Raw genomic sequence first — 15,753 nt, forward strand, 5'->3', positions numbered from 1 at the left:
AAAGTATAACCTCCCTTTATAGAGGAGGGCACAGAACCTTTGAGGGCAGGGGTCAAGTAATTTAGTCAAGGTGAAGCAGAGGTGAGCTTAAGCCCTCTTATTTCCAAATCAGTATGGTGGTAGGCAGAATAATGCTCCCCCCCTCCAAAGATGTCTGAGTCCTGATAGCTGGAACAGGAGAATATACCACCATACCTACGGAAAAGGGGCTTTGCAGATGTGATTATGTCAAGGATTTTGAGATGGGGAGATTATCCTGGATTACCTGTGTGGGCCTAGTGTAATCATGCAAGTCTGTATAAGAGGGAAGCAGGAGAGTCAGAAATAGGAGAAGCAATGTGACAATGGGAGTAGGTATTAGAGCAATACCAGGAAGGAGGCACAAGCCAAGGAACACAGGCAGCCCCAAACAGCTGCAACAGGCAAGGGAACAGTTTCTCCCTCGAGCTGGCAAAAGGGATACAGCCCTGGCAATACCTTGACTTTAGGACTTCTGGCTTCCAGAACAGCAAAGGCAATAAATTTTTGTTGTTTTAAGCCTCTGAGTTTGTGCTGATTTGTTAATAGCAGTGATGGCAAACTAATACGATCACTGTTATTATAGCTCACACTGACTCTGGTTAGCACAGTAGAGAAAGCCTCCTACCACTTTGCAAGATTAGAATAAACCACTTAGAAAACAGAAATAAAGAACATACCACCTTATTCTTCCAGCCCGTCCCTCAGAAGGAGATGGAGGTGGTGTGAACTTTTATTTTGCTGTTGTTGTTCTGATCTTTTGAGACGGGCCCTTAGCTCATGACTTTTTAGCCCTTCTCCTCCTCCTTCTTCTTCCTCTTCTTCTTCTTCTCCTTCTTCTTTTGTAATAAATAGAGCTAAGATTGTGAGTTTCCCTCAGGTGCAGCTTTGGTCTAGTATGGCTTTTACCATGTGCCTTCCTCAACAGATCATTCTCCTTGATGAAGCCACCGCCTCCATGGACTCCAAGACTGACAGCCTTGTTCAGAGCACCATCAAAGATGCCTTCAAAGGCTGTACGGTATTGACCATCGCCCACCGCCTCAACACAGTTCTCAACTGTGACCTCGTCCTGGTCATGGAAAATGGGAAGGTGCAGGAAGTTGTTGGCATCCCCTCCACAGAGGCTTCAACGGTTTGGGCTCTAGGTGAGTGGCTATTTTCTGCCAATTTCAGCTCTTTTTCTCTGATTTTCAGGTGGTCGAGTTTGACAAGCCTGAAGTCCTTGCCGAGAAGCCAGATTCTGCATTTGCAATGTTACTAGCAGCAGAAAACAAAGTCCGATTGTAAAGGTCTCACATCAGCTGATTTTAGAGGAGGAGGAGGATGCTTCAGATGAGTTGGATGAGCCTGCAAGAGGAGGGCCAGCTATCTCTGCAGGCATCATAATCCGTCCCACCCCTGACACACAGGCTGAGCTGGGGCGGAGGGTGGTTTCCTGCCTTACCCAACCCATGCCTCCCAACCTCACTGGTTGGCTTGGAGCTGGTTCTGGGTGGTAAACAGAGGCAGAAGAAGCTAATGGATTAAAAAACTGCCCCCACCTCCTAAAACTCCAAGGTGCCCATCAATGAATGTGTCCCCATCAATACCACCTCAGTGCCGGAGAATGGAAACTTTCAGTGTAAGTGTAACTTTCAGTTAAATCTAATCAAACAGAATGGGAAAATGCCTAAAGATGGAATTTGTAAAAGGTTTCCTGCCTTCTCATCAAAAAGGAAAAGTGCAGAGTTTTCTCCCCATTGAACTCCTCTTCGCATCTATTTTGTGTGTGTGATAAGCAGTAACTACAAGGTCTGTAGCATGCAAGATTGATTACATTGTTTGGTGAAAAAAAATTTTTTTTAAATCATATTATATGTTCTATTTGCTCTATTAGAATAACAAGGGAAACAAAAGGTTGGAGTTTCTCTGTAAATGACATTTTTATATCTTCTATATTGGTCATTAAAATGCAATAGGAGATTAAACTACCCTGAAATGTTGCCTTGCAATTATTATACTGAAGATCTTCCATTTTCTGTACTGTTTCCTCTCACAGACCCTCTTTGCTTTCTCCATTGACTCAGTGATAAAGCCTCATGGCATCTCCCAAATAAAAGGCTTGCTTTCCAACCTCAGGTTTGCTATGTCAGAGGCAGGAAAGATATGTTCCCAGTAGCCCAGGAGACTGAGTACTGTTAATTCACAGCAAGACTGAAAGGAAAAAAAAAAAAGAAATTCCAAAGGGCTCTTCTTTGCCAAGGGCACACTCACAGTCTGTTTCTCTTCCCTTAGGACTGAAGGCCCCAATGATGTTTTAGTGAGGTTTTCTGGACTCACCTCCCAACTCCTAGGCTGAACTCTAAATGTGGCACAGGGCAGCAGTGGCCAGCAAAGCTCCTATTTGACATCTCCCAATTGCCTCCCCTTCTTAGTCTTGGTCACATACCTTTCCCCATCTTTACAAACATGGAAGAAGGCAGTGCCTGGCATATATGAGCACTCAAGAATGAGTGGCATAACTGGGGCGCCTGGGTGGCTCAGTCGGTTAAGCGTCCGACTTCAGCTCAGGTCACGATCTCACGGTCCGTGAGTTCAAGCCCCACTTCGGGCTCTGGGCTGATGGCTCAGAGCCTGGAGCCTGCTTCCGATTCTGTGTCTCCCTCTCTCTCTCTGCCCCTCCCCCGTTCATGCTCTGTCTCTCTCTGTCTCAAAAATAAACGTTAAAAAAAATTTTAAAGAAAAGAATGAGTGGCATGAGTACATGAAGTTAATTACTTAGCTACAAAAAGGAGGAACAGAGATTGTATTTGAACCCTAGCCAGGCTGACCCCAGGGGCACTGTTCCTAACCCCCCTGCAAGAGGGACCTATAACAGGGACAGTGATGATTTTCAGCATTACACACAGGGGAGACTGACTCTTGGAAAGATGGCTGTTGTTTGCATGTGTAATGACATGGAATAGTCTTAGTGAGCACCCCCACCACCACCACCCACACCTTACTGTTACCGAACTGTCACCAGGGAAAGACTATGTTGAATAATAGTTACCAACATTTAGCCAGTAGTCCTCAAAACACAGGCTTAGTTACTGAATCCTTGCTGTATCCCTGTGGGGTACATACTAGTGTCATATTACTGATGAGGAAACTGAGGCTCTGAGAGAGTAGAATGACCAACTCAACCCAGGCAGGCTGACTCTAAAATGTGGGTTCTTCAGTTCTACATAATACTGTTGGAAACCTGAGGTTCTCCAGGTGAGAAGGAACCTAGTATTTAGTGTTGTAAAACCTCAGCATTGGTCAGCATAGACTCAGTTATGTTGTGTAACAAAGAGCCCCAGATCTCAGTGGTTTATTTCCTATTCATTTACATACCCATCATGTGTCAGCTGTGTCTTTGCTTTTTATCCTCTTTACTCTGTGGCCCAGGCTGGTAGAGCAGTCTCTGCCTAGCACCTACTTCTGCTGGTAGAGGGCAGAGAGACATGACAATCAGAAGTGACACATGCCACTTCACCCATGTTCCATAAACAAATCACATGGCCACTTCTGAGTTCAGTGGTAAGGGGGGTATATAGTCTGCCTGCAAGGAGGGGCACGATAAGCACATGGGGAACTTGTCCCTGCAGGAAGTTGTATAATCTATCTCTTGGGAGAGGTAGCAGATATTCTGAATAACACTACAACCTACCACAGCCTGAGTATGGGTCTTGGTTTTGCTCCTAAGTGGCTATGTGATCTGGAGAAAGTAGCTTGCCCTCTCTGAGACTCCATTCTCTCATCTGTTAAATTTGGGGTTTAGACTGGGTGTTAAGGTTCTTTTCAGTCTTGACTTTAACTACAGGAGGGGAAAAAAAGGTGGATATGAAAACACTTCCTAAAGAGTAGAATTTAGACTTTCAGGGGAATTATAGTGAACCCTAGCTGTAAATATTTTTGGGAAAGGTTATATTTGTAAGTTGAACAAAGTTTAACCAAGTTCTGAGTCTTCCTTAGTGCCTCCTTTGATGCTCTTTGGACATAAGAACTTCTTTGAAATGTCATTCTTGTATTATTTTGGTGGCCCAGTTCTATCTGCCTGCCTATTTAGTGATCTTCTATGAATTAGAAGCCCTTGAATATTTTTTATTAGATGCCAGCAGAGAATAAAATCACTTACAAACATTATTATAAATTAATAACAAATTGCCTGTGACATGTTTCACAGTCAGTTGTGTCCTGAAGCCAATTGTGAAATGGCTGATCTGGAACAGTGGTGGACAAACAATAGCCCATAGGCCAATCCCAGCCTGCCACCTGTCTTTATAAATAAAGTTTTATTGGAACATGGACATTCTCATTTGTTAATGCATTACCAAGACTGCTTTCACATTCCAGTGGTAGAGCTGAGTATTTGCAACCAAACGCATGTCTCCCAAGCCAGAAATATTTACTAAACTTGGCCCTTTACAGAAAAATTTTGATCTTTCTTGTTTAGGCATTTGTGTGTGATACAATTCAGGTTAATGAGATGTGAGAGGAAGTCAGCTGGAGGTTGGGGGAGCAGGTTCTGGAAAGCATTCTTTCCCATTGCCTGGTGTGTATGTGGTGTCTGAAGCTGTGGCAGCTGTGTTATGACCATGGAGGAAGAGGAGAGATGGACAAAGCATAGACATATCCTTGCTTACAACATTAATCTGCTGATTTACCAACCCCAACCTCACTCTACCTCTTGTCATGCCAGAGAATGCATTTTACTTATTGTTCAAGCCAACTTGAGTTGGCTTGCTGTTAGTTGCAACCAAAAATATAAACAATGCAGGAGACAGAGATGTCTTTTTTCCTAGGACATTGTTGATTCTGACCAGAAAGAGAATCTGGATCCCTGATTCTCACCTGTCTTCTCCTACTTTAAGATGTGGCCCAAAGGAGCATTAGGTCACATCCAAGCAAGGAGGAGTTTGCAATTCGCATCTCTCCCTGAAGATTCATGCCGTATATGAATATTTCCCTCAACTTTCCTCCCTGCTGCTTAAGATCAGAAGGACTCAGAACTCACAGATTTTGTTCTTGCTATTCGAGTGAACAGATCTGAAAATGGCCCAGAATTGTCGGTAAAAATGTGAAATATTCTCTGGTAAGAATTGGAATCTCTTTAGCAAGAACAGCATGATTTAAAATGAATTGAAAAGCTCAGGAGGTCAGTTTAGGGTGAAATGGACGATCAAAGAAATCACTTTTCTTTTGGCCCTGTGTAGAAGATCACCTCTGGGTGAGGCTAAATCGGGCACTAAAGCCTTCAAATAAATACTGATTTCCATAGAGAAGGTCTGCCTGGCTTTACAATGTGCAAGTTCATGGTTCCTGCTGAAAATCTTTCCCTCTGGTGGGACCAGCATTAAAGGGCCAGGCTGAGTCTGTTTCCAGGGTTTTTGCATGAAGCATGGTGGTAAACAGGCTGATCTTTACCCCCAGGAGCCCGTGGAACTCTAGGCTCCCTTCACCTAGCAAAAATTACACCCAAAGAAACCTGAATTTGGTTTTACATTTCTTTAAAACATTTTTAAATGATGTCAAAATACATATAAAGTTTACCATTCTAACTATTTTCAAGTGTAAGACTCTGTGGCGTTAAGCACACTCACATTGTTTGGTTCTTTTAATGTTTCTTTTTGAGAGAGAGGGAGCACGCGAGCTACCGGGTGAGGGGCAGAGAGAGAGAGGGAGACACAGAATCTGAAGTAGGCTCCAGGCTCTGTGCTCTCAGCACAGAGCAAGATGTGGGGCCCAAACCCAGGAACTGTGAGATTATGACCTGAGCTGAAGTCAGTCGCCTAACTGACTGAGCCATCTAGGCACCCCAGCACACTCACATTGTTGTGCGGACTTCAACACCACCCATCTCCAGGACTTTTTCATCTCCCCAAACTGAAACTCTGCCCATTGAACCATAACCTCCTATTCCACCCTCCCCCAAGCCTCTGGTAACCACCATTTTACTGTCTCTGTGAATTTGACTACTCTAGGCATGTAATATAAGTGGAATCCTATAGTATTTGTCGTCTTTGTCACTGGATGATTTCTTTTATCATAATGTCCTCAAAGGCATATGTCGGATGTTCATTCCTTTTTAAGGCCATCCTAGTAAGTGCCAAGTTGTATCTCTTTTATCTCTTTGTGGTTTTGATTTGTCCCTAATGTTTAGTGACACAGAACATCTTTTCATGTGCTTATTATCTATTATAGTAGCATGTAAAACCCTTAACAGAAGACATAGTATTCTACCACCTTGCAAAGTTCCTTCTCTAATACAGCATCTTGAATGGATATTCAAACTGTGTCAGAATCTGGACAGGAACTTTGAGAATGTAATTATTAACTTTGGGCTAAGCACCTTATGTATATCATATCATTACATCTTTAAAACAGCTCATGAGGTAGAAATGGTTCTTCCTGTTTGCTCAGGGAAATCATGCCACCTGCCCCAGGTTACCCAGATGGTAGGTAGAGGAAAGCCCAGAGCTGACTCTCTCAGTCCAATCCCTTCACTTCACAGATTAGGAAAAACTGAGGCCCACAAAGCCTAAAACTGGTCTAACACCATCCAGAGAGTGGCGAGGAAGGATTAGTATCCTAAATTCCAACTTAGTGCCATGTCTATGGCACCACATTGATTAATGCACAGACTGTTCTCAAAAAGGCCAACAGTGGCCCAGTTCTGTGACCTGAGTCATAAAAAAATAGAAAATGACAGCTCTTTTCTCCAGGAAGCTTATAATATTACTGGGGATATGACTTAAAAGTGCCAAAGAGAATACCATAAAATGCAGCAGCATGGAGTGTAAGGTTAGATGTGAGCTCATTCATTCTTTCTTTCATTCACTCATTCATTTACCTGATTCTTCACTCCTTTGATCCATCCTTCCATCAAAAAAAAAAAAAGGTGAATGAAGGTTGGCAGAAATGAAGATGATTCTGGAAACCACCAACGGCCCTTGTAGGACAAGTATGGGCCATGAAGGTGATGGGGACTGGGGATGGTGTTCCTGGTTGGGGAAATCATCCAGAGACCTGGAGATAAGGATTAGCCTCATTGAGGGAGACAGCAGGCAACTGTCTAACTAGGGCTGACAACTGTTTGGAAAATTGTCAGGTACTTCACTGTCTGAATCTCCAAACACAGTTGGAGACCACCAACGGCTTGGATACAATTGGTGATGGGAGAACAGTTTGTTGTAGAAACAATTAGGGCAGCACTGGGAAGAGGCCATTAGCAATCATGGGAGTCTGGCCAAGGAAAAGCAGGGCTTCCACAATCCCAATGCAGCAGAGCCAATAAGCTATGGGGGACAGAAATGGGTTGGTTCTGACACATCACTCCCTTTCCCAGGGCAGGATAGGCATCTCAAGAAGAAATAGCCAGTAGAAGAAATTTGCCAGTTGGTCACATGTACCCTGCCCCCATTAGTAGGACGCTCTCTTCCAGGTATGCAGGGAAAGAGACAGGAAAGCCAAGTTCTTTCTGCTGCCTCCATTTCAACGGCATGCCTCTTTGCTTCTGCAATTGGTAAATCAGAGATTATCTGCATAGCAGGATCATTTAGGAAATGATGAGGCCACTCTGTGCAGAGAGCACATTTGTCTTGGCAACCAAAAGGATTCTTTGGGAAATGGTCATAATGGTGCTACAACACTAATCAAATTCCTCAGTTTTCTCTGATGTGGGGATTTTAGAGCCAAGTGTCTTCAAGCAAAGGCAACATGTTAATATCTAAAATGACAAACTGAGGACAGGGGCTCATGGTACAGAGAAACAAGGCTGGGCTCTAGGGTTCTAGGAAATGCTGTCGGTACTCTGCCCAGGTCCCTCCTCTCACTTGTTTGAGCATGCTTTTGGTTTATACCTTTAACTCTTCTTCTCAAGACTGCCTTGGGCTACTGGAGCCATTCATGAGCAAAACCAGAAAAGCCTAGAAGCGAACCCATCATTTCAAGTTTCCAGGACTCCCAAATCTCTTGGGAGACCATCACCCACTCTATTCTTAACCCAGGACCTAGGCAGTTCAGATGAGGCTGACACCACAAATTACCTCTAGAGTGAGGCTGGGACCCAGGCCAGGCTGATACGAGTCACATCTCCATGGTGCTCTGAGAGCTTTGGGGTGGGCACATAACCCAAACTGGGCCAGTCAAGATCAAACCCTGGAAAATGAGGAGTTCTCTTTCTTGGACAACAGATCTCTTTAGCTTCAAGCTTCCAGGTGCCATTTTTGATATCACAAGGAGAGGGCCTGCCTGAGAATGAAGCCAACATAGAAGAAAGCATAGCTGACACATGGAGAAGATGTTACCGTGTGTTCTGGGCATTTCTCATCTCCTGTGAGGTAGCACAGTCCCTCTTGGTGGACTTGCTGCTGATGGTCTGCCTGGGGTGCTGACCCCAGAGCTTCTTAACCCCCAGAGTACCCAAATGTCCTCGCTGTGTCAGGACCATGCTGTGTTGTGCCCTAAATGGGAAGAAGGCCCTCACCAGATGGCCCCACCAAGCCTATGGGGGAAGGCTGGGAACTAGATGCTCTTCCAGACCTAGGCCTCTCCTGGACACACCTCCTCCTGCAGATCAGTCCCTGAATCATGGTCTCACAGAGGGAAGTCCTTCTGCTACCCTATCCTACAAGCATCCTGAAGCACATAAATAATAAGGCACTTATTTAGTACTTGCCATGTGCCACTGTTTCACGAGTTTTGCCTGACGACCTCATTTACTTCTCATAAGAGCTCGATGAGCACATGTGCTTATTATCCACATTTTACTGAGTCACAGGAAGGCTTAGTTACTTGCCCAAGGATCTTGCATTTTTTAAGTGCCATTTAAGTCTTTAAAATGATTTTACATCTTTAATCTATTTTTATTACCACAACAGTTTCCTGAATTAGAATTATTATCCCTCATTTAGAATTATTATTATTATTATTTTAGATGTGGGGCTCAATCTCATGACCCTGGGGTCATGATCTGAGCCAAAATCAAGAGCCAGACATTCAACTGACTGAGCCACCCAAACACCCCCAGAATTTTTTTACAAAGCACAAAAAATTGCAATAAATTGCTGATGGTCAAACTATGAGTCTTAAGTAAGAGTTTATTCACAAAATCCCAGAAGCTCAGAGTTGGCAAAGACTACTAAGGACATCCAATTCTGACTGCTCATCTAATGGAGGGGGGAAGAGGCTCAAAGGAGAGAGAGGTTTGCCTAAACCCAAATTGGGGTCTGGACTCTTAATCTCCCAGTTCTTGTATTATACTCTGTTCCTTGGAGAGTGTGTGACTCTCTCTCTCTCTCTCTCTCTTTCTCTCTGCCTTTGTCTCTGTATCTCTCTATATCTCTGTTTCTCTGCCTGTATGTTTCTCTCACACATACACACACACACCGTACCAACTCCCCCTCTCAGAAAATACTCCCTTCTACCCTCACCCCGCACGCCCTACCCAGGATGTCTTCTCTCTAAATTCAGAAGGAGCAGAGGGTCTGTGCTAGTCCTGGTCCCTCTGATAAGCTAGACAGTATTTCAGCTCAAACCCAAATGGCATTATTTCCCTCAGTATGTGTCCTCAGTGTCCAAGGGACTTCCAAGTTTCCCTCAATTTTTAGGGGAAAATAAGTTGAGGGGGGAGGTAAGTACATAATGAAGGGACCAGCATTGTTTAGTGATGGTAGGGGCTCCCATGCGACATGGCTGCTAAGAAGATTCTGGTCTTCTTCTGCCCCCGCAGACTGAGAATCTGGTCTTGGAGAGCCAAACAAGAGGAGGATGGAAGTGGAGCAGCCACAGCCAGCAGGCCCTGTGTGCTATCACAGCACAGAGAAGACATGAAGGAAACAGTCAAGGGGAGTCCATAGTCAGAAAGAAAAACCCACACAAATGAAAACTATCAACTGCACTTGAGCAATAATGAAGAAAGCAGATCAGCAGAGGCAAAGCAAATTCCCACTGCTAGTCTAGCCTCTTCCCTTTCCCTTCCAAAAAGCTAACATGTGCGGGTTGATGGATATCTCCTAAGTCAAAGTCAGCAGCACAAGTAGAATTAATGAAGGCAATGGCATGGAAATGCATTGTATTAATATACCCAAGCAGAAAACAGATTCAAATGACTTTCATAAATGAATCCAAGCTAGGAACAGAAAGAAGATGCAGAGGACAATAGAAGGTAGGGGATGGGTCTCAAGAAGGGGTGGGAAGACTTTGAAAATGATTACCAGAATTTATTTATTGGAAGCCCTTGGTGGCAGCAACTCAAGAGATGAACCGTTTGATTAAGCTACAACATGAAAACATGGCAGTATTCAAGGTATTGACACCAAAGAGGAGAATGAGGATGAGCAGAGGAAAATTTGAAAATCAAGAAAGTAATGAGCATGACTCCCCAAAAGTACATCTGCAATTGTATGCAAAGTGGAGTCCATGGGGGCAGAGTTCCACCAGACATTGATGGATGAAGTGACAAAGAAGCACTGTTCATTGAGCCTCTGCCACCTGCATTAGGATGGAGCTCTTCTAATAGGGATGGTGACTGTACTGGAGAAGGTCAGGGATCAGTCAGATCTGAGCAGTGGTTAACATTTCCAAGGAAAGATGGATATAACATGAGCATTTCCTAAGACTTCAGGCCTCATAATTTCCTGTGAATTTATTGTAGCCAAGACGATGGAATCTCAGGCTGGGGAGTGTGGGTTTGTGACTTTCCCTCGAAATGCCTATTTTCTTCATCTGGTGAAGAAAAAACGATGGTGGAGATTTTAGTTTCTACCTGTAGCAGAGTCAGTGGGCTCACCAACATTCCATCGTGCCTCCCCCCCCCCCCCCCCTTCCTGGCCCCCTTGCTATCTGGGAGAGATTTTTGCAATTCTCTTACAATTTTGGTTAACAGGTTAAATGGAAGTGACACATGTCAACATAAACTAATACATGGAAGAGCAAGTGCAGAAACCCTCTAGATATCTCTTTCACTGTTTTTGCCACATTTAAGATGGTATTCCAGATGGTGAAGCCTCCACTATCTTGGATCCTCGGGTAAGTATGTGAAGAATTTCCCCTTTCTCTTCCTTTCCTACCATAGACCTGAATAGATCAGGTGGTATGAGTGAGAAATAAATTTCTGCAATGTTAAGCAAAAGATAAACCTTTGTTGGCTTGAGATTCTGTTAGAGTATTATGGCCTAGCATACTCTGACTAATACACTGCCTACTGGGCACCAATCGCTATCCAAATTGATACTTGCCAAAGCACTGTGACATTAGTAAGCTGTCATAGGATTCTATTATTTCAATTCGACAAGCATTCATTGAGTACCTACTAAGTTCCAGGCATTGTGGTAGGCCCTGTGACTACTGAGATGTGGAAGACCCAGGGTTTTTCCATTTGCCTGGGGAGACAAACTCATGGGCACATAATTATGATGTAGTGGGTGAAGTTTTACTGCATTGTGTTCAAAAGTACCATGAGGAAACCAGCAAGTGAAGTCCCAGAAGCTGAGGTGGGGTCAGGGTGTCAGGAATATCCTACAGAGGTAGTGTCTGAGCTGAGCTTTGGAGGAAGCATATGGATGTATCAGGTAAAGAAGGCTCAAAGAACACTCAAGTCAGAGAATTTAGGAAGATTAGAACACTTTCCTTTTGCTTCTCTTTTGGACCAACTTACCTTTAAAATCTTCTCAGGCATTTCTCCTTCTTGACAGCCTTTCTCACCTCTGCTCCCCCTCCCTCATCACCCACCACCACACACAGAACCTCAACCCTAGGCTAGGTTGCATAGCCCTTCTCTCTGTTTCACTAACATTCCAGCTCCTGGAATTACAAAACAGCATTTTGTAATACACCACCATCTTGTATTCTTCTCCAGTGTGTTGGAACCTTGATGTCAGGTTCTGTCACTGTATTCCCAGAGCCCAACAGAGAGCTTACTCATCATACTCAAAAAAGGGTTTTTTTTTTTTGAAAAGTAAATAAAAACAGGAAAAGTGAACAATCCAATTAGAAACAACTCAAGGTTTCATCACAGGCCTAAGGAAATCTGGCTTCTCTCTGGCTACAAGCTCTAGGTATAATGAGGAGAAGGAGATTGGAAGGGAGAGGCTGCACAAGACAGGAGTCTAGGGACCCAGAGAAAGTATGGTCCAGCTGGGAAAAATCATCTGGGCCAGGAAAGGGCCAACCTTTAAAAGCAAAAGGTGGGGGCAGCACTTCAGTGAGGTGAGGTCATGGAGGTGTCATGAGCTATTGACTTTGTTCAGTCATTAGTGTGCATTGACTGTTGACCAAACAATAGCATCTCTGTTTCCTACAATTTCTAATTTCTACAGGAGCCTCTTTGGCTTTCTGGAGTTTCTGTTAGCACATGTAAGCATCTCAATGGTAAATTCCAAGTGTCACAGATGTTATTGGCAGGCTGAGGTCTAAAGATAATCCTGCATCTGGGAATCAACAGATATTTGATAAGCCCTTGCTCTGGATGAGGTGCAGGGATAGGAGTGGGGAAGACACCATGACACACTGGACCTGAGTTCTGGAGTAGTTACAGTCTTCTGGGGAAAGAGACATGTTCTACCCTGTCAATTGACTCCTCAGGGTGAGGGTGGGGTGCAGAACACCCCCAGCTAACATCAGGTATCATAGTGGTCCAGGGATTAGAGCCAGGCTGGGCTGGTGCTCATGCTGGAGGCTTAGGATAGGAGAGACCAGAAGGGGGAAAAAGCTGTTTCCTATGGATAGCAATAATCAATACCAGGGAAGTCAACTTCTGTGCTCAAGTTCAAGAAAGAAAGGCAGGGCCAAAAATGGAAGAATTATTGAAAGTCAGAAGTCAAGAAAAGATTAAACAGTAAAAGACTAGAGGAACAGGATGAGAGGAGAAAGAAGATCCAAGACACTTAGCTGTTAACTAGGCTGAAGATCCCAATGTCCATTTTTATTGGTCTTTAGCCATAACTTTTGTGGGTGGATGGATTTATTTGTAGACTCAGTGTCTGGATGTACATCTATGTAGTGTTTTAAGCCAGGATCCACAAAACCCAGTCCCAGGGTGAGTTAGAGGTCAAGAGAAACCACAATTAAGAGTAATTTTCAGGGACACATGCATGGCTCAGTTGGTTGGGCATCTGAGTCTTGATTTCAGCTCAGGTCATGGTTGCAGGGTCATAGGATTGAGCCCCGCATCAGGCTCTGCTCTGAGCTTGGAGCCTGCTTAAGATTTTTTCTCTCTCTCTCTGTCCTTCACCTCCTGTTCAGTCTCTCTCTCTCTCTCTCTCTCTCTCTCACTCTTTCTTTCTCCCCCCAAAATTAAAATTAAAATAAAAAAGAGCAATTTCAAGCAAGTACTCCCATCTTTGATTTATATTTTTCAGATGCAAAGGAGGGCATTATTGACCTTTAACACTTTTCTGGTTTTTTTCTCTCATCCACTTTGCTCATGTGCTATAGCACTCCAAAGTTATTATTTTCCAAACCACCCTGAAAATTTTCAGCCTCAGTCCTGGCTCCCCAAGACCTCTTGTATTTCCCTTCTTCTCCCTTTCTACAAATTCTGCACTACTGAGTCTAAAGACCTGGCCTGCTGAGAGGTGCCCTTCTCAGATGGTAGAGAGTGGGCTCAGCCAGAATGCTCATTAGTAGGTAGAGGGTCAGGGAAGACTGGGAACATTCATCTTTTAAATGTTATATCCCATCATATATGTAACAGACCGCCAAATACCAAATGTGAAGCAATGCTTGGTGGAGGCCTAAGGATCTATGTGCAGGCTCAGATAGCATTCCTAAGTCTTCTGTGGAACATCGTGGAGATTTCCTGGGAGAGCACTGTGAAGTGTCCCAGGGAGAACATTCCAGTCCTTCTAGGGAAAAATTAGATCTCCCAGTTCATGCTAAAATTTAGAGGAAGTCTCCTTGTGCCTCTGTGATGGTCCAGATTCTAGATGTAGGTTTGACCCAGCATTTCATGCTTGATTTCCCCCCCTCATTGCTTCCACATTCTCAACAAACATTATTAAATGCCTGTGCTTTGATGGTAGGGCACACCTTAGATTTTCCAACTATAAAATGATCCTATTTTATAACACTGCAGGCACTGCATTGCTTGAATGCTTCTCAGTCCTGGAATCAATCCTGCTCAAGCCAAGTTGTTGAAAAAAAAACTCCCCAGCCATTTTCCATTCATCTCAAACGTTGAATTTCCTGACATAATTGCCCAATCCTGGAGTGTCTCTGCCTCTTCGTCTCACAGCTGGAGGAGATTGGTACCATTTCCTTGCAGATAGAAGCAGAGCAGGAGGGTTAGTTCCCTCACAGACAGTGAAAATATAATTTTTTCATGAATAGTGAATTTTCTAGGAATTAGCCTAATCCACAAAATGCACTTAAAGTATGAGAACAGGAATTCAAAGCAGGTCCTGTAACAACAGATGAACCTGTTTAACGACCACATCAGCCACTTTCCAGCAGACTGGGCCTTTGAGAGGGCTCTGTCCCTGAGGAGTCCTAATCTCAGATATTTCTAGGTAGCCAAATACTATTTCTTAGCCAGCATCTTTCCTACCTCATGCTTGCATATCAACTTCTCTCCTTGCAACAACACTGTGACAGTTGTGTGTGCTGCCCAGGAATTAGAACAGGGCTTTCCAAAGAGTATTCTCTGGAACCCTGGTCTCTAAGATGAACTGTGCAGAAAGGTTCCTCAATTCAATACATTTGGGAAAGACCTCAGGCTATGGAGATTTACAGTGCAGATTGACTGTGTCTTAGTTTGAGCTCGCCAAGAGCATTTACTAAGATAAAGATTCCCGATTCCTGGAAGATGCAGAACAGAATAGGAAAAGCAGTAAGGGTGAGTTAGAGAGTCAGCTACCACTGTGAACTGAAGTTAAATCCACTGGGGACCTTTGCAGCCAGACAGAACCCGGATCTGTCATCTCACCTGAGGGTGGTGCGGGAGAGCTGCGGTGGCTCCACACCACCTCCATCCCTCTTTATTTGAGGGCTCTTCCTCAGGAGTGTTCGTTCCTTGGCATTTCTTACTTGCTTTGGCTGAGGAAAGTGGGCTCCAAGGATTAAACAAGGGCTTCAGGAACAGAAATGTGTGCACTGACCATGGAAGTAGGGCTGGTAAGCACTGAAGGAGGGAGAGGGAAGGATATGGGCGGATGCTGATGGCGTCTGCCGAAGATTGTCAATCCATACACTGTGACAAATTTTTGATAAACCTAGCTCAAACACTTAGGTAGACATATAAAACTGGAGCTGAATGTGGTGCTTCTGTTATGAGAATAGCAGGCTTTTCAACCAGGGGGAAAGAAGATACTGGAGAGGTGGGGGTAGGTCTATTTTTTTTCCTGACAAGTGCCTCAGCTCTTTTTTATTATTAATCTTGGATTTTTCTTACATGTTCTCCACACATCTTTGGAAGCCCTTCTCTTCTGGAAGCCAGTGGACAGATCTGGCTCAGTGAAAGGAAGAAGTGTAGCGGTTGGACCAGCCACCCAAAGGATGGATGAACAGTGAACTTCCTAGTCCTGGACATAGTCTAACAGTTTAAGGATTCTCTGTGTGTGTGATGGGGAGGAGGGGATACTAAGTGTGGGGATGTTTGTTAGAAGGCCAGACATTCAGACTCTTGAGTTTGTGTTGTTTTAAAGTCTTCATTTTGATTCTTCCTCCAGGATTGAAGGGCAGGGAGAGAGAGAGAGAGAGAGAGAGAAACCAGGACATTTACCCCCTATA

General features: G+C 44.1%; 1 protein-coding gene across 1 annotated transcript in view; it reads left to right on the plus strand.

The window, feature by feature from the left end:
- The window catches only part of LOC125917046 (ATP-binding cassette sub-family C member 12), a 62,284-nt gene extending 60,294 nt beyond the window's left edge, over positions 1-1,990 (plus strand). Inside the window, exons 25-26 of the mRNA XM_049623302.1 lie at positions 947-1,111; positions 1,216-1,990. Coding sequence (XP_049479259.1) covers positions 947-1,111; positions 1,216-1,308 — 258 coding nt within the window. The 3' untranslated portion in view covers positions 1,309-1,990. The remainder of the gene's footprint in view (positions 1-946; positions 1,112-1,215) is intronic.
- Positions 1,991-15,753: the final 13,763 nt, after the last annotated feature.

Source organism: Panthera uncia, unplaced genomic scaffold (assembly GCF_023721935.1).
Source record: "Panthera uncia isolate 11264 unplaced genomic scaffold, Puncia_PCG_1.0 HiC_scaffold_1426, whole genome shotgun sequence".
Classification (NCBI taxonomy): domain Eukaryota; kingdom Metazoa; phylum Chordata; class Mammalia; order Carnivora; family Felidae; genus Panthera; species Panthera uncia.